Consider the following 22016-nt stretch of genomic DNA (forward strand, 5'->3'; position numbering starts at 1 on the left):
TTTCCTTAAAACATTACATACATGCCAAGTGTTTCTCGAATGGTTTAAATTCTCAAAATGTAATGTCTATCGCAACGCAGCCTTTTCATATTTTCTTTAAAGATTCATTTCCCGACATTTTAGATATTGTGGTTAGCATCTTTCTATTCTTATAAAATCCACTCATCACATCTAAAACATCATTATCGTTTCTTTCATTAAGAGAATCTCTCTAACCCAAGTTGAAGAAAAATCAGAATAATTTGAAAGAACCTCAAGGGAATAAGTTTTACTTTTTTCTGTTATTAAAAAAGTAGAGCTTAAATTCCTCATTATCAGCATCTTTAGTACACGGCATGTATCTTCATATACATACATAGATGATCAGGATTAGAAAAATAATATAGAAACATAATAATCAAATATATGAATTGTTATAAAAATTTATATTTTAACCATAGATAGATAACCAGGGTCTTAAAAGTAGTCAAGCTTTATGACTAATTTGACAGAGAGGTAAAAACTTGACTATTAACCGTTTCAGGCGCAAAACCGCCACCACCCCACAATCACATGCATAAATCAGACCCCTCCTCTTCTTGTTCTTCATTTTCACTCTCCCACACTCCAGAGAGCTCCTCTCTTTTTTTTTCTACATCCAAATTCTCATATAATCAGCCAACACCGATCATACACTCAGGCCAAGATTTGGTCTGAATTCGAGCTCCGACGATGCCGGAGGGTACCAGAACCGGTAACGACTGGATAAACAGTTACCTGGAGGCGATTCTCGACGTCGGCCCCGGCCTAGTCGACGACGCCAAGTCCTCGCTGCTGCTCCGGGAGAGAGGTCACTTCAGTCCGACGAGGTACTTCGTCGAGGAGGTCATCACCGGCTTCGATGAGACCGATCTCCATCGCTCTTGGGTTCGCGTAAGTAGTTCTTGCTTCGTTTTTGTTCTAGTGAATTCTGGAAGATTCGATTTGCTGAGCTTGTGGTGGTGGCGGTGGCGTTTTGGTAATTTCAGGCCGCGGCGACGAGGAGTCCGCAGGAGAGGAACACCAGGTTGGAGAATCTGTGCTGGCGGATTTGGAACTTGGCTCGCCAGAAGAAGCAGGTTCGATTGTAATTTTTCTTAATTTTTTTGAGATGTATTGGTTTTCGAATAGTTTTTGGCTTTGATTCAGAGCAGTGCATGATCTAAAGATTGTTAATTTTTTGTGTGAAGGAGGTCAAAACTTGATCGGAGATCTTATTTACTGTTAGAAATTGAATTGGATTGTTACTGCTTTTGATAGAATGCTGACAAGCTAGTGTAATGTGTGATGATTACGGTTAGATTTGAAAATAAAGAGAGTTCAGGATGTGATCGTTTTGGTTGAATCATGATTCGTGTGCTTACGCTTTGTTGTTCGGCAGCTTGAGGAAAAGGAAGCTCAGAGGATGACGAAGCGGCGTCTAGAAAGAGAAAGGGGACGCAGGGAAGCTACTGCTGATATGTCGGAGGACTTATCTGAGGGAGAGAAGGGAGATGTAGTGACGGATGTATCGACTCATGGTGATAGTGTCAGAGGCAGGCTGCCGAGGATTAACTCAGTTGACGCAATGGAGACTTTTATAAGTCAGCAAAAGGGGAAGAAGTTATATATCGTCTTAATAAGGTGAACATAACTTCAGCGTGGTTTGTGTAGCATAGTACACCTAGTAGTGTTTAATTCAGTCACGCCTACAGTATGTCATAGAAGCATTGAAATGATAGTTTGCCTGGCTGCCCAGGGAACTTCATAAGAAACTGAATTTGGCCTGATGGTGACAAATATGATATTTGCTTCTGCATTTTGAGTTTTCTATTTTTAGTTTTCCTGACAAATATTATGCAATTGCAGTCTTCATGGTCTAATCCGGGGTGAAAATATGGAGCTCGGTCGTGACTCTGATACTGGTGGCCAGGTAATAGTTGGTTGTTAGTGTTTAAATTGATGTTAATTAAGTGCATTACATCTTCATTGTTTGATAATATAATCACCTCCAGTTTCCTGAATCTTGGGTTTATATGTTCTTTATAGGTTAAATATGTAGTGGAACTTGCAAGGGCTTTGGGTAGCATGCCAGGAGTGTATCGAGTTGATCTGCTAACTAGACAAGTGTCATCACCTGACGTAGATTGGAGTTATGGAGAGCCCACAGAGATGCTAACTCCATTAAGTGCAGAAGGTTTCGAGGAAGAGACAGGAGAGAGCAGTGGTTCTTACATCATTCGTATACCATTTGGTCCCAAAGATCAATACATCCCAAAAGAGAACCTCTGGCCACACATTCCCGAATTTGTTGATGGTGCATTGAACCATGTAATACAAATGTCCAAAGTTTTGGGTGAACAAGTTGGTGGTGGGAAGCCAATTTGGCCAGTTGCCATCCATGGGCACTATGCAGATGCAGGTGACTCTGCTGCCCTCCTATCTGGTGCTTTAAATGTACCGATGCTTTTCACTGGCCACTCACTTGGCAGAGATAAGTTGGAGCAACTTCTAAAACAAGGCCGTCAATCAAGGGATGAAATAAATGCCACATACAAAATAATGCGTCGTATAGAAGCCGAGGAGTTATCCCTTGATGCCTCTGAAATAGTTATTACCAGCACTAGACAGGAGATTGACGAGCAATGGCGCTTGTATGATGGATTCGATCCTATACTGGAGCGAAAAATACGAGCCAGGATCAGGCGTAATGTGAGCTGTTATGGCAGGTTCATGCCCCGCATGGTGGTAAGTACTGAGGTTCCTTTTTCATTGTGCAACCAACCTAAGGGACAACTTGAAATGCTTGTCCAGATTGAGATGGATATGATTTCGTTTTTCACCCTGATCAGCAATTTTTTGAAGAGTCTATATATTCATGAGTTCCTCTCTTTGGAATGCATGCTGGTTTCTGTTAATTTACTTGCTAGCTCTATGATATGAGTAAGACCTTACAATTGTGTAGTTCTCTGCAGGTAATTCCTCCTGGAATGGAGTTCCATCATATTGTTCCACTGGATGGTGATATGGATGGTGAATCAGACACAAGTGAAGACCATCATCCTACTCCTGCAGACCCACCTATTTGGACTGAGGTATTATTTATTCTTTTCACATCTACTATGGTGGTTCCCAGAAAGATAGCTGATAAGTAATTTCAAAGCAAGTTTTAAATTCTGGGTCACAAATTATGTTTTCACGTGTTATGCATTGACTGGATGCTGATCTTTGTTTGTTGTAACACAGATAATGCGCTTCTTTACCAATCCCCGAAAGCCTATGATTCTTGCTCTTGCTAGACCAGATCCAAAAAAGAACATCACAACTTTGGTCAAAGCATTTGGAGAATGTCGTCCATTAAGAGAGCTTGCTAACCTTGTAAGTTAGGAATTCTTGTGGTTTCTTCTTCATTGTGCGTGTGTGTGTGATTTATCTGACCAGTATTATTGGTCTTTTTTTTCTTTTTTCTTTTTTTCAGCCTATTCCATTTCTTGACCGTTGCTTTTTTCTCTCTATACTCCGCAGACATTAATTATGGGAAATCGAGATGGAATTGATGACATGTCAAGCACAAGTGCTTCTGTTCTTCTCTCAGTTCTCAAGCTCATTGACAAACATGATTTGTATGGGCAAGTTGCTTACCCCAAACACCACAAGCAGTCTGATGTTCCTGAGATATATCGTCTCGCAGCAAAGACAAAGGTATTCATGTGACCTATATATAAGAAAAAGTGAAACCTACTAGAAAGCTTTCACTAAGATCATTTTGTGTTGCTTAAATTTACGTAATTACTTTTTCTATGTGTGGATTATTTCACATGCATCTGTTTTTCAACTTTGCTTGTTTCTTTCTATTGCCTAGGGTTTTATTTTCCCCCTAAGCTTCCATTTTGATAAAGTAATTTGGGGTTCACATCCAAAACCAATTGGCAATGGGTGGAGTGGCCCAAACCCTTATTAACCCACAGGCAAGGTCCTATATTCCCGATGTGGGATATATATCTCAACACGCCCCTGCACGTGTGGCGAATCTTAAAGCCTAACACGTGGACAACATTTGGGTGACGTGGAGTTCGTGTGGCCATTGGGCTTCACACGTGGACGTGGGTAACCCGCTCTGATACCATGATAAAGTAATCTGGGGTTCACATCTAAAACCAATTGGCAATGGGTGGAGTGGCCCAAACCCTTATTAACCCACAGGCAAGGTCCCATATTCCCGACGTGGGATATATATCTCAACACATTTCCGCTGATGTCACTGTTGATTTCTAGAGTTCGACATTGTTTACATTCAGTTCTATTTTTCTTATTGTACTAAACCTGATGAAAGTTTTGCTCCTCTGGCTGTTACCTGAGAAATGATGGGAGATGTTCTAATACCATATTTTTGACAACTGCTTCTGGTATTTAATAATGTGAGCCTATGTATTTGGTTTGTTATTAGTCCTACTTATCTGCTCGTCTCCAAGTGTGTCATGTAGAACTACCTTTTCCTTTACTGGTTAAATATCTCATCCTGATCCTTTTGTGCAGGGTGTTTTCATCAATCCAGCTTTCATTGAGCCATTTGGACTAACATTGATTGAGGTGCTCATCATATTTAACAGATGTTATAGACATATTAGTTAGTTTATAATCAATTTCATTTTTAGTTTTTCGGAAACCATTTAATTTTATTATGTTGTTGTACAGGCAGCTGCTTATGGTTTACCAATTGTTGCCACAAAAAATGGAGGTCCTGTTGATATTGTACAGGTATACCTACTCTTTGGTTATGACCATTGATAGAAGGTTTTATACATACTGTACTTGCAATTGTTGAAAATTTCCAAAACTTACTCAACTATTTCTGCAGGTCCTTGACAATGGTCTTCTTGTTGATCCCCATGATCAGCAGTCTATTGCTGATGCTCTACTGAAGCTTGTTGCAGATAAACATCTCTGGGCAAGATGTCGTCAGAACGGGTTGAAGAACATTCACCTATACTCATGGCCTGCGCACTGCAAGACTTATCTATCCCGAATAGCCAGCTGCAAAGCAAGGCATCCACAGTGGCAAAGAAGTGATGATGGAGCAGAATCTTCAGAATCGGATTCCCCAAGTGATTCCTTGAGAGATATACAGGATTTATCTTTGAACTTGAAGTTCTCAATGGATGGAGAAAAGAGTGGAATTAGTGTGAATGAGAGTTCTTTAGAATCTGAAGGAAGTATTGATAGAAAGAATAAAATAGAGAGTGCTGTTTTGGCATGGTCAAAGGGTATTTCAAGGGACACACGGAAAGCTGGTTTCTCAGAGAAAGCAGACCATAACAGTAGTGGCAAGTTCCCAGTGTTGAGGAGGAGGAAACATCTTATTGTCATTTGTGTGGATTGTGATACCATTTCAGATCTGATTGACACCACTAAAAAGATTTTTGAGGCTACAGAAAAGGAAAGGACAGAAGAATCTATAGGATACATATTGTCAACATCCTTGACCATAACTGAGATACGCTCGTTTCTGGTCTCTGGGGGCTTGGGCCCTAATGATTTTGATGCGTTTATTTGCAACAGTGGCAGTGATCTCTACTATCCATCTATTAATTCAGATGATCGTCCATTTGTGGTCGACTTTTATTACCACTCGCACATTGAATATCGCTGGGGTGGAGAAGGGTTGAGGAAGACATTGGTACGCTGGGCAACTTCAATCAATGATAAGAAGGGTGGGAGTGAGGAACAGAATGTTACTGCATCTGAACAACTTTCAACCGACTATTGTTATGCTTTTAAAGTCCAGAAGCCAGCCATGGTAAACGTCCCCCACCTTCAACTTTGGCATGTATAAGTAATGTTGTGCTTGTGGCATCTCAAATCGAGGGTTTTATTAGGCACATAAAGTTCTGTAGTTTCTAAAAGCTATTTCCTGATACCGTATAGTACTGTTGGCTGTACGCTATAGAACTTATTGTTTTCGATTTTTCTAGGTTCCCCCTGTGAAGGAGCTCCGGAAGGTGCTGAGGATTCAAGCTTTGAGGTGCCATGTAATTTACTGTCAAAATGGTACCAGACTGAATGTGATTCCAGTGGCGGCATCTCGTTCCCAAGCCCTCAGGTACACTAATCACTGTGAAGGGCCTAGGCTTACAACTCTGGTCTTTGAACTTTCCGATACATTTGTTTAGTTGATCATGAACCGTGATTTCTAAAACCTGCATATCCTTCAGGTATTTATATCTAAGATGGGGTGTGGATTTATCAAAGATGGTGGTGGTTGCTGGAGAATGTGGAGATACAGATTATGAAGGATTGCTTGGAGGGCTGCATAAAAGTGTAGTGCTGAAGGGAGTTGGCAGCAATGCAATCAGTCAACTCCACACAAACCGAAACTACCCTCTGTCCGATGTCCTAGCAACTGACAGCCCCAACATTGTTCAGACAACTGAAGGTTGCGGCAGCGATGATATCCGAGGTGCCTTGGAGAAATTAGAGGTTGTCAAGAACTAGATCTGTGCATTCCTATACTGTCTTCATAAGCATTCTTTTTTTCTTCTCCATCACGAAACCTTGCCCTCTAAACTTTCCCTGCGGGGTTCAGTCATAAGGCTCACATAAGGCTCACTATACCTGTATTCATATATTTCCATCTCTACCGAAGCAAATCCTTTGTTGCTAATATGGCTTGTTGCCGTTTGTTTAGAAATAAACAGCCAATTTCACTCCCATCTGTGTGACTCATGCATCTTGGATTGTTCATATTTTCGTCCGTTCCCCCTGTGAAGGAGCTCCGGAAGGTGCTAAGAACTCGCATACATGGTCGACTATTGTCCACCACGTAACGTTTTCATCCATTATAGTGACAATAGGACAGCATTGACGATGGAATAGGTTTATGAAAGTTGAACATTATGCTCTTAAATTGGCTTCTTCTGTATGTGCTGCCGCTCTGGTGACTGTAGCTCGAAATAAAGGCTACACGGTACATACCCTCATCAAGCTAGGTTGTTCGTGTGGGTCACGTATCACATGGGAGAACTAACAATACATTATGCAGACCTGTATAGGTACGTTACCCGAAATAAGAACAAAACACTATCATAAAACTTACACGGTGGACTTGGCCACAATACATTAATATATCGATACATCAATATTTGGTAGTCCGTCACGATATATTAATACATTAATGTATCGATACAGCAATATTTTGATAGGTGTGTTATGTGGTGTACCTGATAGGCTTTGTGACTTTGAAGCGTGGAACGCTAGCATTGAAGTATTCTCAAGGGCAACCAAACCATGTTCATATCTTCAAGTCCATAAACAACTAATGGTAGTGTAAGATTCTCAACTTCTCATAGTTGGCTGAGCTTCCTAACCTAACAGAGTATCGGAGACCCTGGATTTCACAACTACCTATTTCCTTTTGATATCTAAAACAGCATAGTCTCTGCGTGATCATTTGAGGTAAAGTTGGTTTACCAATATTGTTTCATGGGATTCTAAGCTATCGTATAATTTCGGGTCTTCTCGATCTCGATCACTAAGCTCAAGTTTGGATGTAACTTGAGCATAGAACCGGAATTTGTAAATTTGTAATCACTCATGCATTGCAGACTTACTTTCAATTATTCGATTTAGATTCAACAATAAGCGATCACAAGTCGGTGCGTACTTTATGATCGCACATATTCGTTCCTTCTCATCAATAAGAACAAGTTTGGATGTGACTTAAGCTAAGAAGTAAGAACCATGCATGATGCATGCATGGGATCAAAAACGTTGACGTATAAAAGACCACAAAGTGGGTGTCTTTGATTAATTAATTTGATGAGAGTTAGTTAGGTGTGTGTGTGTACGTCTTTATTACGAAAATGTAGCTAACCCTCCCTCCCAAAACCAAAAATCCCAATCAATAATTTTAGGCACGAAGCTCAACCAACGATAATAATAAGTCCTTGTTTTGGGTAAGCTACCCAAAAAAAAAAAAAAAAAAAAAAACGAAAGCAGAAATAAGCACAGCATGCATGTTAAAAATGAATGAAGGAAGAGAGGGAGAGAGAGAGAGAGAGAGAGAGAGAGAGAGAGAGAGACGAGTCAGTCTCTCATCTTTAAATGGTTGGTTGGAGCAGTTGTACATGGCCCTCCTCCTCCAAACTGTACTAAATTAATACCGACCCCAATTTAAGCTCTTCATCCACAACTTCGTCTTCTTCGTTGGTATTATTCTTGATCGATCTCTATCTCTGAAAATCCTTAGCCCCCTCCACCTCTTGCACCCTCCTTGTGATTTTTTTAACGTAAATCATCATGAGTCCCGGGGAAGGAGGAGGAGGAGCTGCTGTAAGTTTCAGGAAGAGATCAAAACGACGGTCAAACAATGCTGCCGGAGCTACGAAACTGGATCATCAAACCCAAAACCATGACGACAGTTTCTATTACCAGTCGTCTTCTTCGTCGTCCTCCTCTTCTGTTTCTAATTACGAGACCAGCAAGAAGAAGAGGAACAGGAAGAAGAAGGGTAAAGGGAAACACAACAACAACGTTGGAGGGTCGTCGAAACGATACGAGCTGCTGTCGTATTGGGAGTTGCCGGAATATATGAAGGACAACGAGTTCATTTTGAATTATTACCGAGCTGATTGGCCTATTCTCGAAGCTCTCTTCAGCGTTTTCCGTTGGCATAATGAAACTCTCAACATTTGGACGTATGTGATGATCATCGTTGATCGATATTGTTAATTCTGCTTCTTAATTTTTGATTTCTTTCTTGATTTTGTGTTGATGGATTAAGAGGTTCGATTTGATTCTTGTTTGCAGGCATTTGATTGGGTTTGTTCTGTTCGTGGGTTTGACTATGGCGAATTTGTGGGAAGTGCCTCAGGTATCGGATCTCCTTGGCTTCTTCAACAGGTTTGTTTCTTGAGCATTTCTAATTCTTTTTTACCAAAATTGTGTTTTTTTTTTCTTCTTCTTCCTATTTATCTACTGTATGTACAGAAACTATGAAAGATCAATGAAATTTTAGGATCAGAATACAAAACTAACTAATAGAATTGTAGATAAAACTAGTGTAGGTGCTCAACGGTATGTGTTTCTTGGTATTCAAGATTGATGCTGTATGTTTCAATCATGCGTTTCAAGAGGCACATTTCCGTGTTAAAAGTGTTTACTTTAGCTTTGGGAATATCTAAGATGTGTTCACATGTTTTGCAACTTTGATTCGTCATTGCGTCAAGGTTAGGTTTGTATCATAACAAACCGTATACTTCATATCATATTTCCTTGAGTAGAAACTAGCACCAACATTTAAATAAGATTCATTGCCATAGTTGCAATTGCAATCAATAGAATGGGAATCTTAATTAACTGATGTATCTAGGTTCAATTATGTCAAGTGAAAATTAAGCTAAGGTTGGAAAAGCTTGATCTCAAGCATTCATATATGTCTGATTCGTATGTGTTTGATATACTATGCAGGTCCACATTTAGTGCAGCTACAAATGTTTCCCATAATTTTAGTGCGGTAATAACTCATCTGCTTCTAGCTAATCCTATGAATTGTCACTACTCTTCCTCATCTTATTGATTTCAAAAAATTGATATTAAAAATTTATAAGCAGGAGACAACAAACTTTGTTCATGATTTGAAGGAACTGACATCTCAGGAAATGAACAACATTGCATTACCCGGTGATCGATTGAACGTGACACTATGGCCGTTTTATGTGTTCTTATCTGGCTCTATGTTCTGCCTTCTCTCGAGCACCATTTGTCATCTGTTTTCATGCCACTCTCACCCCTTAAACGTCTTGCTCTTGCGCATAGACTATGCAGGCATCACCACCATGATCATCACCTCATTTTTCCCTCCGATTTACTACATCTTCCAATGCGACCCGCGCTGGCAAGTCATCTACCTCGGCGGCATCACACTAATGGGACTCTGCACCATCATCACACTGTTCTCCCCGAAGCTGTCTAGCTCCAGATTTCGAACCTTTCGAGCTCTTCTGTTTGCTTCATTGGGGTTGTTTGGGGTTGTGCCGGCGGTCCATGCCAGCATTGTGAATTGGGGCAATCCGAAGCGTGATATCACTCTGGGTTATGAGGTTGCCATGGCGGTTTTCTACTTGACAGGGACTGGATTTTACATCACTCGAATTCCCGAGAGGTGGAGGCCGGGGTGCTTCGATTTGGCAGGTCACAGCCATCAGATTTTTCATATTTTGGTGGTGATGGGTGCTTTGGCTCATTATGCTGCCATACTTATAATGCTAGACTGGCGAAGCACCTTGGGGTGTGACATCAACACTACTATTACTCTGTAATATATACAGTGAAGCAACTTGTTCATTTTTTTCAAACTGTGCTTTAGATGATGATGATGATTAGGGGCATTATTCATTTGTTGAGAGAAAGTTGTATAACTAAGCTTTTGTCTCAAAAGATAGCCTTAGAAGAAAGCTAGAGGCTGTCATTATGTTTCAGAAGAATTTCAGGGAAGAAAAAAAGTGCAACCTTTTCTTTTCGGTCATTTTACTTATGGATATTGTGTGTAATCATTTTGCGTAGATCGATTAGTATCTGTTATGTGTGTGTGTGTGTATTTCAAATATGTATTATAATTTGTTTGTGTTATTCATAAGAGGGTTCCATGCACGATATCTAGAAGAACTATATGCCTGGACAATTACTACAGCCATAGAAATCAGGGAAGATCGATGTTGCTGGGAAAGATGGCAAATAAGACCACCTAATACAAGGTCAATGGATAATTGGTTATCCCAGGATACTTTTTTCACACTTTGTGTCATCAGAATTAGATAACCGGGAAAGATGGCAAATAAGACCGCCTAATACAAGATCAATGGATAATTGGTTATCCCATAATACTTTTCCCACAATTTTTTTTTTTTTTTAAAAGGGGGACGTCAATCATTATATTAATCAAATGAAAGAATACAACATGAACACGATCCGTCCTCGCGGATTACGTAAAAAATGAACCATGCGAAACTACCTAAGCAGCCCTAAACAATCTCTATGCCGCAACCATTCCTTGAAGCTCTGAAGTGACCAAGTAACCAGCACCTAGGCTACCATGTACCGAATGAAACATCTAGCTAGGAGCACATAACAATCCTAATAATAAACTGAAGTCAAACTAGAATAGAAATACCCTAGATCCGCAAGCAAATCTAGACAACATTATTAAAGCAGAAAAATAAATAAAGCAGAAAAAACAACCAGGCCCAAAAGGAATCCCGCTTTTCCCATTCTTAAATGTAATCAGAATGAGATAACAAACGAAACAATATCTTCCACTATGAAAATAATGAGATTACAAAATAAATACTCACAAGAGAGGCTTTCTGTCTCTCAATTAAACTCTGTCTAACTTGGTTTTCTACAAACTTGTTTTTGAATGAATGAAATCAGCTTACAGCTTTTATAGCCAATACGCTCAATTATATCAGCGGCCATGCATGGATGACTTAATTATCGTTTTGTTCTCTCCATCCAATTTCCTTAATTGTCTCTCGTACATCTATTTTCTTTCTTTTTTGTTTCGACCAATGAAACATTCCTATGTTTCTCTCCTCCATCAGATGCAGCTAGCTACCTTCTGCTTAATCACATTCTGATGATCATCATCATCATCAGCAGCTTATCTTCTTCCTCATCCAAAGTTCCTGATCCACTCTCGCTTCTTAAAGCTAGCTATATGCAATAAGCTAGCTATAATAAGATACAGATATACAGTGTGTGTTTGATATAGATATCTAGGGGTCGGAGCTGAATAGCCAAATTAGCCATGACCAGAAGCTTTCGATACCCTGCACTATATTTGTTAATTATATTAGCTTTTGTTCTCCTCCTCCTGATATTTGCACCTTTACTGACCAAAAACAATCTCATCAGCATTCCGTTCCTTTCCTTTCTCACTAGTACACCTTTCATCAATCCAGATCACTTCAACTACACAATAACCCCACCGCAAGTTTGTTTAGATGAGTTCCTCACAGGCTCCAGGCATCCAATTCGAAGGAGTAGGCACGACGTTAATGGTACCAAAGTGAGCAAATAATCCCATTTTCAGTACGTAATTAGTAGTGCTTTTCTTGCATCGCCTTATTAATTAGTTCATCAGCTATTACTGGGGATGAGATTTGAGATACAAAATGTTGTCTTAAATTCTTAATACATATATTCTCAATCCTGACTTATTTGGTGTTGCGTTTCTGACCAGGCCAAAAATAAGACTAGTTTGGAGAGACTTGAAGAAGGTTTAGCTAAAGCTAGAGCATCAATACTCGATGCGATTCGGTTTAAAAACTATACCTCAGAGAGAGAAGAGACTTTTATCCCAAGAGGAAGCATTTACAAAAATCCTTATGCGTTTCACCAGTTAAGGATCGGAACTACATATAGTCATATATATATGAATCAATATCTTTCTATATCTTTTTATAAAGAAGAGAATTAGAGGATAAATAATGGCATTATGATCTGCAGGAGCCACATAGAGATGATCAAGAGGTTCAAGATTTGGAGCTACAAGGAAGGAGAACGTCCATTAGTGCATTTGGGTCCGATGTATAAGAGGAAATATGATATGGAAGGTTATTTCATAGATGAAATAGAGAGGGAGGAGATCCCATTTAGGGCTAAACATCCTGATGAGGCACACATGTTCTTCCTCCCTTTTAGTGTTGCCTTCATCGTTGATTATGTGTACGAGCCTATCATAACTAGAGAGGAATACCACCCTAATCGCCTACAACAGATTGTCATGGACTACGTAACCGTCGTGGCACATAAGTACCCGTACTGGAATAGAACCAATGGTGCTGACCATTTTATGGTTTCATGTCATGACTGGGTACGTACGTTGCCACATTTGTTAATCTTGTTGGTGTTGGTCTTTTTGAGAATTTCATAACTAAAATATGAGAAAATTGATGTAGTCTCTAGCTTTAATCTCATAATTAAAGTATCAAACTGTTAACCACAAGAATCTGGGAATTCATGCACAACCAGGGACGGAAAATTTCAGTAGGTCACTCGGAGCTTTACAAGAACTTTGTTAGAGTACTTTGCAATGCCAACACCTCAGAAGGGTTTGAACCTAGAAGAGATGTTTCACTACCTCAAGTTTTTTTACAATCTGGAGAGCCTGGCCCGTCCAATCTGGCTCATCAATCCCCACGCAGTCGCCGGACTCTGGCATTCTATGCCGGTGGTGCTCATGGACTGATACGAGCTATCTTGCTCCATCATTGGAAGGGCAAAGATAACAAAGTTCAAGTCTACGAGACTGTTCCCGAAAGCATGAACTACACCGCACTAATGGAACATAGCAAGTTTTGCTTGTGCCCTAGTGGTACTGAAGTGGCAACCCCAAGAGTTGTGGAGGCAATTTACGCAGGGTGTGTTCCGGTGATAATATCTGACAACTACACACTACCCTTAAGCGATGTCCTCAATTGGAGCCAATTTTCGGTTAACATTGCCGTTGCGAAAATACCAGAAATCAAGACCATCTTACAAGCGATTCCATATAAGGAGTACCTAAAGATGCAGAGAAGGGTTTTGAAAGTACAGAGGCATTTTGTACTCAACAAGCCGGCTAAGCCTTTTGATGTGATTCACATGATACTTCACTCAGTGTGGCTGAGACGAATTAACATTAAGCTACTTGACCGAGATGAACACATTAATTCACGCGTGTAAAATTTCCCCTTGTTCCTTAGTTTGTGATCCATGGTTAGTATTAACAATTGTGTTTGTATATATAGCTAACCAGCTAGTTCTAGACGCTCTCAAAGATCTATACCAATGCATGCTTAAGAGATAGAAAACATAATCCTTATCCCATAATCTTTTTTGTTTCGTGGTATATATAAATTTGGGATCGAATTGTCAAGGACCTTATTACATGGGACGATCACGTACACCTACATTTTAATTTTCACTAGCTATGAGCTTAGTTATGAAGATGTGGGTGCATAGGTGAAGCTACAACCAGATCAAACGGTGCCATGACACCCCATGGTTTCTTCAATTAGCTTTACCGTCTAGTTTATTTATCAACTTTCGATGAAGAAGTTCCATACTAATTCTTTATATGGCCCCCCTGAACATGCATTCCTTAACTCTGCCATTGTGTGGGTGAGTTTCAAAAGTTCTACAATACGATGGAGGATAACTTCATATAGCAATAGATCCACCACGTACTTCCCCGGCCTATAGTCGTAACCTAGCTAGTTTGAGAAGTTGAGATCAAGCTAATATATAGATCGTAAACTTACCAAAGCACGATATTAGTTTACATCTGTATTAAACCAGTCTACTTAATATATAGATCGTAAACTTACCAATTTAATTAAAAGGTTAGTTTACATATATCACAGTATCACACAGTTTCGGAAGATTGCTTATATCACACATATCACTCATGTGACATATATATTGCATATCCCTACTTTACAGTATAGTTATTCGACTTAATTCACTCTAACTTCACTCATCGAGCTATAATCCATTTAAGTATACAACAAAACAAAGAAGAAAGTCCACCCATCATGACCTGTATGAATGATAGTATGAAGCACAAACCAATGCAAGTTTCATTTTGGGAGTTTCCATAAGTATCCATTGGTTTTTATATATTCTTATGGCCTGGGTTTTCTTGATCTGGTTGGACTTTTAACAGCACATTACTTTCAATTCAATCAAAAAGCAGCAACCTCAAGAAGTTTGTGATCCAAGAAATTCACCTCAATTCCTGATCAGAGTATCCAAGTGATCGAATTTGACTAACTCGAAATATATACCTTTGGGATTAGAGTTTACTGCTAATAACTCGCGCCCATATGGTCCATATATATGGTTCAATCTTCACTGTGGATGAAGATCGAATCCGATAATTAGCTAACGCACGTAGCTCAAAGTAAAAACACTTAATTATCTTTTAGTTTTTATCTTAAGAAAGAGGTAATGTATACTTCCATCCATATGATGTATAGCGAAAATTGATGTATATTTCTGACAACTTGCAATATACTCATCATAAGTTTATTTCAGAATTTCATCGATATCTGCAGCAATCTTCATAGTCAATTATTTCATATGCAAACCGATGATATAAGTCAGATTCTATATGCATGTATACAATTACCGAAGCCATAGAAGTCAGGGAAATGCAGCTAATGATCTTCTTCTTCTTCCTCATTCAGTAACCGACTCATCCTCTCTGGCTTCTTAAAGAGGGTTAGTCGGTGAGCGTGTTTCATATAGAACTGATCGAACCAGACTAGCCATGACTGGAAGCTTTCGCTACCCTGCCGTTTTTTTGTTGATTACCTTGTTTTGTCTTCTGTTCTTCCTCCTAATCTTCACACCTTTATCGTCTGGAAACTATCTCAGTATTTCTCTAGTGTCCTCTTTCACCGAACCTTTCGCTAATCCAGAAAAGAGCAGTAACTACTCAACTCCATCGTCGACACAGGTAGCATCTTTAGATGAGGCTCTCACCAGCTCCATGTACCGAAGGATTAGGCACAGGGTTAACAGTACCAAAGTGAGCAGATTATATATGCAAGTTTAAATTTCAGTTTAATTAGTTGTAACTGATATTATTTCTTAACAACAGTACGTGTTACTTTTATTTTACCAGGAGAAGACTAGTTTGGAAAGAATTGAAGAAGATTTAGCTAAAGCACGAGCATCGATTCTCGAAGCAATTCAGTCGAAAAACTACTCATCGGAGAAAGAAGAGAGTTTTATCCCAAGAGGAAGCATTTACAAAAACCCTTATGCTTTTCACCAGTTGAGTTTTACGTACCCAATTCAGATGCTTAATTTCTTATAATTAAGGGTTAATTAATTTCTGGCTCTGATTATTATTAGTTATGCATGATCTTTAGGAGTCACCTAGAAATGATGAAGAGGTTCAAGATGTGGAGCTACGAGGAAGGAGAACAACCCTTGGTTCATTTTGGTCCTATGAATAATATATATGGCATTGAAGGGCACTTCATAGATGAAATAGAAAGGGAGGGGAGTCCATTTAGGGCTACACATCCTGATGAGGCACACATGTTTTTCCTCCCATTTAGTGTAGCTAACATTGTTCAATATGTTTACTTGCCTATCACTAAAAAACAAGACTACCACCGTGATCGTCTACAACAGATTGCCATGGACTACATTGGCGTTGTCGCACACAAGTATCCCTACTGGAATAGGAGCAAAGGTGCCGACCATTTCATGGCTTCATGTCACGATTGGGTATATATGTTGCTTCATTTCAAAACGTTTTTTGAAATGTTTTGCCAATCCTTGTATTGATGTTGGTTTAAAAATTAACCCGCACTGTTTTTCCTTAATTATGATTCAGGCACCGGAGATTTCAGTAGGCAAACCGGAGCTTTTCAGGAACTTCATTAGAGTGTTGTGCAATGCCAACACCTCTGAAGGGTTCCAGCCTAAGAGAGATGTTCCACTACCTGAAATATTTGTACCTACCGGAAAGCTTGGTCCCCCGAATCTGGGTCAGGCTCCGAACAATCGTCAAATTCTGGCATTCTTTGCCGGAAGAGTGCATGGACCGATCCGACCTATCTTGCTCGAGCATTGGAAGGACAAAGATAACGAAGTTCGAGTCCACGAGAAGCTTCCCAAGGGCATGAACTACACCAAATTAATGGGACAAAGCAAGTTTTGCTTATGCCCTAGTGGTTTTGAAGTGGCAAGCCCGAGGGTTGTGGAGGCATTGTATGCAGGTTGTGTTCCGGTGTTAATTTCTGACAACTACTCATTACCCTTCAGTGATGTACTTGATTGGAGCCAATTTTCGATACAAGTTCCTGTCGCGAAAATACCAGAAATCAAGACCATCTTACAAGCAATTCCAAATGAGGAGTACCTAAAGATGCAGAGGAGGGTTCTAAAAGTGCAGAGGCATTTTGTACTCAACAAGCCGGCTAAGCCATTTGATGTGATTCATATGGTACTTCATTCAGTGTGGTTGAGACGACTTAATTTTAAGATTGAAACTTGATCATGATGAACAAGAACTTATGTGTACGTAATTTTCTCCTTGTTTTTAGAAATAGCTTAGTCTACTTCCTTAGTAATGCAAAATATTAGCTCGTTGCGTCATATAAGACGTACACTTAAAAATGCTGCGTTTACATATTAAAAGTGGATTGATGCACAAATTAAGACATATGGCACGCAATACATGATGCCAGTGGATAAATGATCGACTTGCAGTTCAAGCAAATTATAGCCAGGGAATAAGCAAAACTTAAGAAGATTGTGATCCAATACAAATGCCACCACATGAGATGATGAGAAATCGATCATTTTTGATGCTATTGGAATTGAAAGTGGCAAATTTCTTCTAAAATGAGCCCGGGATTATGCCTTTTGTGTCAACCTCATGTGCTTCATTAGATTCCTGAGCAAGTGAAATGATGATTTGTTTCGCACAATGGTATTCTTGAAATCAAACTAATCCATATATGGCAATAATAAGCTCCTTGTTAAGAGGTTGGGGAGGAAAGATGGCAGAATAAACGGGTTGTTGGCTTGTTGCATGTAGTTCTGGTTGCGCCTTGCTGTGGGAATTGTAAAATAACGTCATTTGCAATTGACTGATAATTATTTCTCTTCTGTTTCAATCAAAAGGACTTAATTATTTCCACTAATACAGTGAATACATTATCACTCAAACTTTTAAAAATTACAAAATACCAATAAATGCATTATCACAACTGTCTTCCTTATAAAAATAAAAATAACATAAATTTTGTTTTACCCCATGGTCAACAAAAAGAAATTAGCCAAGATTTTATAAAATAATAACAAATGGAAGTTTTGTTTTTTCGATGAACACAAATGGAAGTTTTGTATGCAAATCAATAGAGGAATTTTGATTTAGATAATTTATCGAATACAACCTGTAAATCCAACCATGAATCATGTATCCAAAATAGGAATTACTTCAAAACATTAATTAGCAGGATTGCAAATCCAAATATTAATTATAACAGATATGGAAAAGGCAAGTATGTACAGATTCCGAAATCCATCCATAAAACCTTTCATTGTCAGGTAGTAATTAATATCCATATATACCATCATGTATATTCTCCATCTCTTCCCAAAAACTCTCCCACAGATTAAAGAAGAAGAAGAAGAATGACTAGCAGAGATTGAAAGAAACTCCATCATTTGTTTGCCATGGTAACCTTGACCTTAAAATCCCGAGCTCCCTCATATATACTTGTACCAACTATTCTTCTCCTTCTGATCACCACCTACTTGATCACTCTCGTACTCCGAAACCAGAACTACCATATCACTGATGTTATTTTCTTCAATAATATCCCGGCACAAGTTGCTAATCTTTCCATCATAAACCTTAAACCCGCAACCGATGCTCTAAATGATCTGCAGGATTTGACACCGAAGATTTTTATACAGAATCAGCAACTTGGCAGCCCTCCACCAATGGATGGCAGCCCTCCACCAATGGTTCCGATCAAAAAAGTATGATTCATCATGCATCCACTTCTTATTTCTTGGCAACGATAATACCTTTAATTTCTTTCATATAGCTAGTTCTTTTTACGATTTATTTTTCGCATTTAAACTACGACCATATAATAGATCGAGATACTGTCACTCTCTTTTTCTTAATATTGTTTCTTTTTTGTTTTTGTTTGTTTAGAAAGAAAAAAGTGTGTTAGAGAAAAAAGAAGAAGGTCTGGCTGAAGCACGAGCAGCTATATACAAAGCAGCCCGGAGTCGGAATTATACGTCGGATAAAGAAGAATCATACATTCCCAGGGGAAACATATACAGGAATGCTTATGCGTTTCATCAGTTTAGTACTTTCAACCTTTCATCTTCAATCGTGTTGCAATTAAAATCTAAAATCGAAATGTACTAATTAATCGGATTCTGGTCACAATTTTGTTTTTAAAATTACGTGGATTTTTTATGAAACATAATTTTGGTGCTCACATTCACCTTCAATTCTCAGGAGTCATATCGAGATGATGAAGAGGTTCAAGGTATGGACATACAAGGAAGGGCAACTTCCCTTGACCCATGTCGGGCCAATGGATTGCATATACTCCATCGAAGGTCATTTTATCGACGAAATGGGAAATGGGAAAAGCCCGTTCATGGCTCAGCATCATCATGAAGCTCATGCATATTTCATACCTGTAAGTGTGGTTAACATTGTCAAGTATATCTACATGCCGGTCACCGACTGGCATCGTCGTCGGATGGTACGAGTCGTCAAAGATTACGTCAATCTCATAGCAGACAGGTACCCGCACTGGAATAGAAGCAAAGGAGCCGATCACTTTATGCTCTCTTGTCATGATTGGGTCAGTATATACAGCAAATCTCCATGTCTTCTATAGGTTTAGAGTGGATGTTCTTCAATATCTAATAATGAGGGACATATATCAACCTACATTGAAATCTTCCATTTTTAGCTCATACATACTTGCCAAACCTTAATTTTTCTGTAAATCGTTAGGCAAATTAATACAACTCATTTTTCTTATATTGGTGATGTGCTCTCTAGTTCCATATAGCAGATGGCTAACAGAAATGTATTCTCAGGCACCAGGAGTTACTAAAGATGATCCTGAGCTCTATGAGAACTTCATGAGAGTACTATGCAATGCAAACACCTCTGAAGGATTCAAACCGATGAGAGATATATCTGTACCAGAATACAACATTTTAGACAAAGAGAAGCTCAACTCTTTCACCCTTGGCCAACCCCCTAGTAACCGCTCAATACTCGGCTTTTTCGCTGGCGGTAAAGCTCATGGAGACATAAGACCATTGCTATTTGAACACTGGGAAAATAAGGACGATGAAATTCTGGTGTACGAGAAGGTCCCCGACTATAATAAGATGATGGAACAAAGCAAGTTTTGCTTGTGCCCTAGCGGTTGGGAAGTGGCGAGTCCTAGGATTATCGAATCGCTTCAAGCAGGATGTGTTCCGATGATCATTTCGGACAATTACACATTGCCTTTTAACGATGTGCTCGATTGGAGCAAGTTTTCGATGTTTATCCCGTCGAGTAGAATACCAGAAATCAAGACCATCTTGAAGGGAGTTTCAGATAAACAGTACATGAAGATGCAGCGGAGGGTGATGAAAGTGAGAATGCATTTTGAGATCAACCGGCCTGCTAAGCCCTTTGACGCGATTCATATGGTGCTCCACTCGGTTTGGATCAGAAGGCTTAACCTCAAGTTATCACATTAATAAGAGTTTAGTTAGGCTATGGTGCTTCGTGTTATTCTTTGTTATACAGCAGGTTTGTTACTTTCTTTCCGAGTACAAAACATGTAGAAGATCATCCAAACTTATGTATAGGAATTAGTTCAAACTTTGTGTCATTATGCAAGTGTATCTGATGAAAGAATTCCAGAAGAAATTTGAACTGAATCATAGTTTTGATTATGATTTGCAGGCTGGGTTTTTGGGATTCATGGCAGTATGCATGTGAGGAGAAGTATCATGGCAGTATGAATGAGGGCACCCACAGGCTTGGAGAACTTGATCTTGCATTTCTCTCTGCATATACTATTAGGATGTATTTTGCAGGGCATGTTGGTGATAGGATTGATTTGAGATTATTTCTTGCTTATGGGATGTTAGGGAGTGCAGTTTTGACTTGTGTTTTTCAGGTTATTGGTGCAATGTGCATATGTTCTGGTACTTTGTGTGTGCAAGTTGTGTGTGGGTTGTTTCAGTCTATAGGGTGGCCTTGTGTAGTGGGAAATTGGTTTGGCCTTGTCTACTGCGGGGTATATATATGCAGAGCAGCTGTTTGAGGTTGAAGCTGTGGCAGCAAGGATGACAGCACTTTGGCTGTTTCTCATGGCCTGGGGCTGCAATCAAACAAGGCGGAGGGAGTTGATAATTCAAGTCACAGACGAATTATTGATGACATATCAAAGAACCTAGCTCTTGTACGTGGTGCAGGTTACACTCGTGTTTATAGGAGAGACCAATGCTGATGTTGATAGTTTACATAAGCTTGCTCTCCATTCTAGTTTTGATCTGTCCTGAGGTTTATATATTGACATCTTTTATCCAAAGAAAGAGACCAAAACAAAAAAGTAATTACTCTTGGTTTCCAAGGTATAAAACCACTGCAGAATAAGGAGCCTAAAAAAAAGAAAAAGAAAAGCCCTCTAGGGCTCATGTTATAGCTTCTGAATATCAACTCAGGTTTCGACAGTGACACAGAGAGGTCCTATCCACAGATCTGCTCTAAAAATACTTGAATGATCACAAAGAAGCCAAAAAATATGGGAATAAGACACAGGCAGGAACTAGATAATTCAACAGACCAATCAAGAGTTCCCCAATATACACCATAAGTCTGACTGGCATGGTATGCATTCCATTGTACAGCTTCACAACATTGTATGAGAGGTGTTATGGAACAGCTATCTACATCCTTCAAGTGCTGGACATGCATGCCGGGTTTAAGAATCAACAAACATGTGCAAATGTTCAAGTTTTCTGTGGTGGTCTTGTATACATCACCCGCCGGATAATACAACCTCAATATACTCCAGCCCACACAACAGAGATCCATCAAGAATCGCGGAAAATTGGTTCTGGCATCCACTTAAGCTGTATATTCAACTTCCCAGATTTGGCCCCGTCTAGCGGTAAAGAGTTTTTGTATTCCCCTTCTAATTAATATGACCCTAGTGAGTGTCAAGATGCATCTTTCCATATAATCCTGCACAAGTTACAGATACAACCTAGTTAGTAGACAAATAATCATATATATAAGGGGGCACTTCCAGATGAAAATGTGAGGCCAACACATAAAGAACAAAGGAACAATAGTACCTTCCCGAAAGTATGGCTGGGCACTTAGTACCGGAATCCCGATCTCGTACCGGTCCCGTCCCGAAAGTTAGCGGGACGGGACGGGATAGGTTTTGAAAATAGTGATCCCG

The 22016-nt window shown here is 39.4% G+C and overlaps 5 protein-coding genes across 6 annotated transcripts; all 5 read left to right on the forward strand.

Annotated features, from left to right (window-relative positions):
* Nucleotides 1-506: 506 nt before the first annotated feature.
* Nucleotides 507-6706, forward strand: LOC101307526 (probable sucrose-phosphate synthase 1-like). The gene is made up of 13 exons (XM_004287224.1): nt 507-912; nt 1008-1097; nt 1400-1641; nt 1867-1930; nt 2047-2745; nt 2973-3092; nt 3244-3375; nt 3523-3699; nt 4534-4587; nt 4693-4755; nt 4856-5794; nt 5970-6097; nt 6210-6706. The coding sequence occupies exons 1-13, from the start codon at nt 712-714 to the stop codon at nt 6487-6489; spliced, it is 3189 nt and encodes a 1062-aa protein (XP_004287272.1). The 5' UTR covers nt 507-711; the 3' UTR covers nt 6490-6706.
* Nucleotides 6707-8030: 1324 nt separating this feature from the next.
* Nucleotides 8031-10578, forward strand: LOC101307823 (adiponectin receptor protein 1-like). Of its 2 annotated transcripts, none has more exons than XM_004287225.1 (4): nt 8031-8690; nt 8803-8895; nt 9463-9508; nt 9606-10578. In XM_004287225.1, the coding sequence occupies exons 1-4, from the start codon at nt 8293-8295 to the stop codon at nt 10311-10313; spliced, it is 1245 nt and encodes a 414-aa protein (XP_004287273.1). In that variant the 5' UTR covers nt 8031-8292; the 3' UTR covers nt 10314-10578. The 2 variants fall into 2 exon arrangements, with proteins under 2 accessions (XP_004287273.1, XP_004287274.1); XM_004287226.1 differs by having other exon boundaries at nt 9651-10578.
* A 1222-nt stretch (nt 10579-11800) lies between these two features.
* LOC101314221 (probable glycosyltransferase At5g20260-like) lies at nt 11801-13719 on the forward strand. Its single transcript, XM_004288732.1, has 4 exons — nt 11801-12061; nt 12236-12393; nt 12502-12868; nt 13027-13719. Exons 1-4 carry the CDS (start codon nt 11801-11803, stop codon nt 13717-13719), a joined length of 1479 nt encoding a protein of 492 aa, XP_004288780.1.
* A 1588-nt stretch (nt 13720-15307) lies between these two features.
* Nucleotides 15308-17050, forward strand: LOC101314508 (probable glycosyltransferase At5g20260-like). The gene is made up of 4 exons (XM_004288733.1): nt 15308-15553; nt 15641-15816; nt 15915-16278; nt 16388-17050. The coding sequence occupies exons 1-4, from the start codon at nt 15308-15310 to the stop codon at nt 17048-17050; spliced, it is 1449 nt and encodes a 482-aa protein (XP_004288781.1).
* A 1134-nt stretch (nt 17051-18184) lies between these two features.
* Nucleotides 18185-20402, forward strand: LOC101308314 (probable glycosyltransferase At5g11130-like). Its single transcript, XM_004287227.1, has 4 exons — nt 18185-18546; nt 18728-18882; nt 19043-19397; nt 19639-20402. Exons 1-4 carry the CDS (start codon nt 18238-18240, stop codon nt 20296-20298), a joined length of 1479 nt encoding a protein of 492 aa, XP_004287275.1. The 5' UTR covers nt 18185-18237; the 3' UTR covers nt 20299-20402.
* Nucleotides 20403-22016: the final 1614 nt, after the last annotated feature.

Source organism: Fragaria vesca, linkage group LG1 (genome assembly GCF_000184155.1).
Source record: "Fragaria vesca subsp. vesca linkage group LG1, FraVesHawaii_1.0, whole genome shotgun sequence".
Classification (NCBI taxonomy): domain Eukaryota; kingdom Viridiplantae; phylum Streptophyta; class Magnoliopsida; order Rosales; family Rosaceae; genus Fragaria; species Fragaria vesca.

Excerpts from the sequence above, each read along its gene's own strand:
- LOC101307526 (XM_004287224.1), top strand. The coding sequence starts at position 712 with ATGCCGGAGGGTACCAGAACCGGTAACGACTGGATAAACAGTTACCTG. Across the intron at positions 4,756-4,855 it reads GTCCTGTTGATATTGTACAG|GTCCTTGACAATGGTCTTCT; the intron begins GTATACCTACTC and ends CTATTTCTGCAG. Across the intron at positions 6,098-6,209 it reads TCTCGTTCCCAAGCCCTCAG|GTATTTATATCTAAGATGGG; the intron begins GTACACTAATCA and ends CATATCCTTCAG.
- LOC101307823 (XM_004287225.1), top strand. The coding sequence starts at position 8,293 with ATGAGTCCCGGGGAAGGAGGAGGAGGAGCTGCTGTAAGTTTCAGGAAG. Across the intron at positions 8,691-8,802 it reads GAAACTCTCAACATTTGGAC|GCATTTGATTGGGTTTGTTC; the intron begins GTATGTGATGAT and ends TCTTGTTTGCAG. Across the intron at positions 9,509-9,605 it reads TTTCCCATAATTTTAGTGCG|GAGACAACAAACTTTGTTCA; the intron begins GTAATAACTCAT and ends ATTTATAAGCAG.
- LOC101314221 (XM_004288732.1), top strand. The coding sequence starts at position 11,801 with ATGACCAGAAGCTTTCGATACCCTGCACTATATTTGTTAATTATATTA. Across the intron at positions 12,062-12,235 it reads ACGACGTTAATGGTACCAAA|GCCAAAAATAAGACTAGTTT; the intron begins GTGAGCAAATAA and ends GTTTCTGACCAG. Across the intron at positions 12,394-12,501 it reads AATCCTTATGCGTTTCACCA|GAGCCACATAGAGATGATCA; the intron begins GTTAAGGATCGG and ends TATGATCTGCAG.
- LOC101314508 (XM_004288733.1), top strand. The coding sequence starts at position 15,308 with ATGACTGGAAGCTTTCGCTACCCTGCCGTTTTTTTGTTGATTACCTTG. Across the intron at positions 15,554-15,640 it reads ACCGAAGGATTAGGCACAGG|TACGTGTTACTTTTATTTTA; the intron begins GTTAACAGTACC and ends TCTTAACAACAG. Across the intron at positions 16,279-16,387 it reads TGGCTTCATGTCACGATTGG|GCACCGGAGATTTCAGTAGG; the intron begins GTATATATGTTG and ends ATTATGATTCAG.
- LOC101308314 (XM_004287227.1), top strand. The coding sequence starts at position 18,238 with ATGGTAACCTTGACCTTAAAATCCCGAGCTCCCTCATATATACTTGTA. Across the intron at positions 18,547-18,727 it reads CAATGGTTCCGATCAAAAAA|AAAGAAAAAAGTGTGTTAGA; the intron begins GTATGATTCATC and ends TTGTTTGTTTAG. Across the intron at positions 19,398-19,638 it reads TGCTCTCTTGTCATGATTGG|GCACCAGGAGTTACTAAAGA; the intron begins GTCAGTATATAC and ends ATGTATTCTCAG.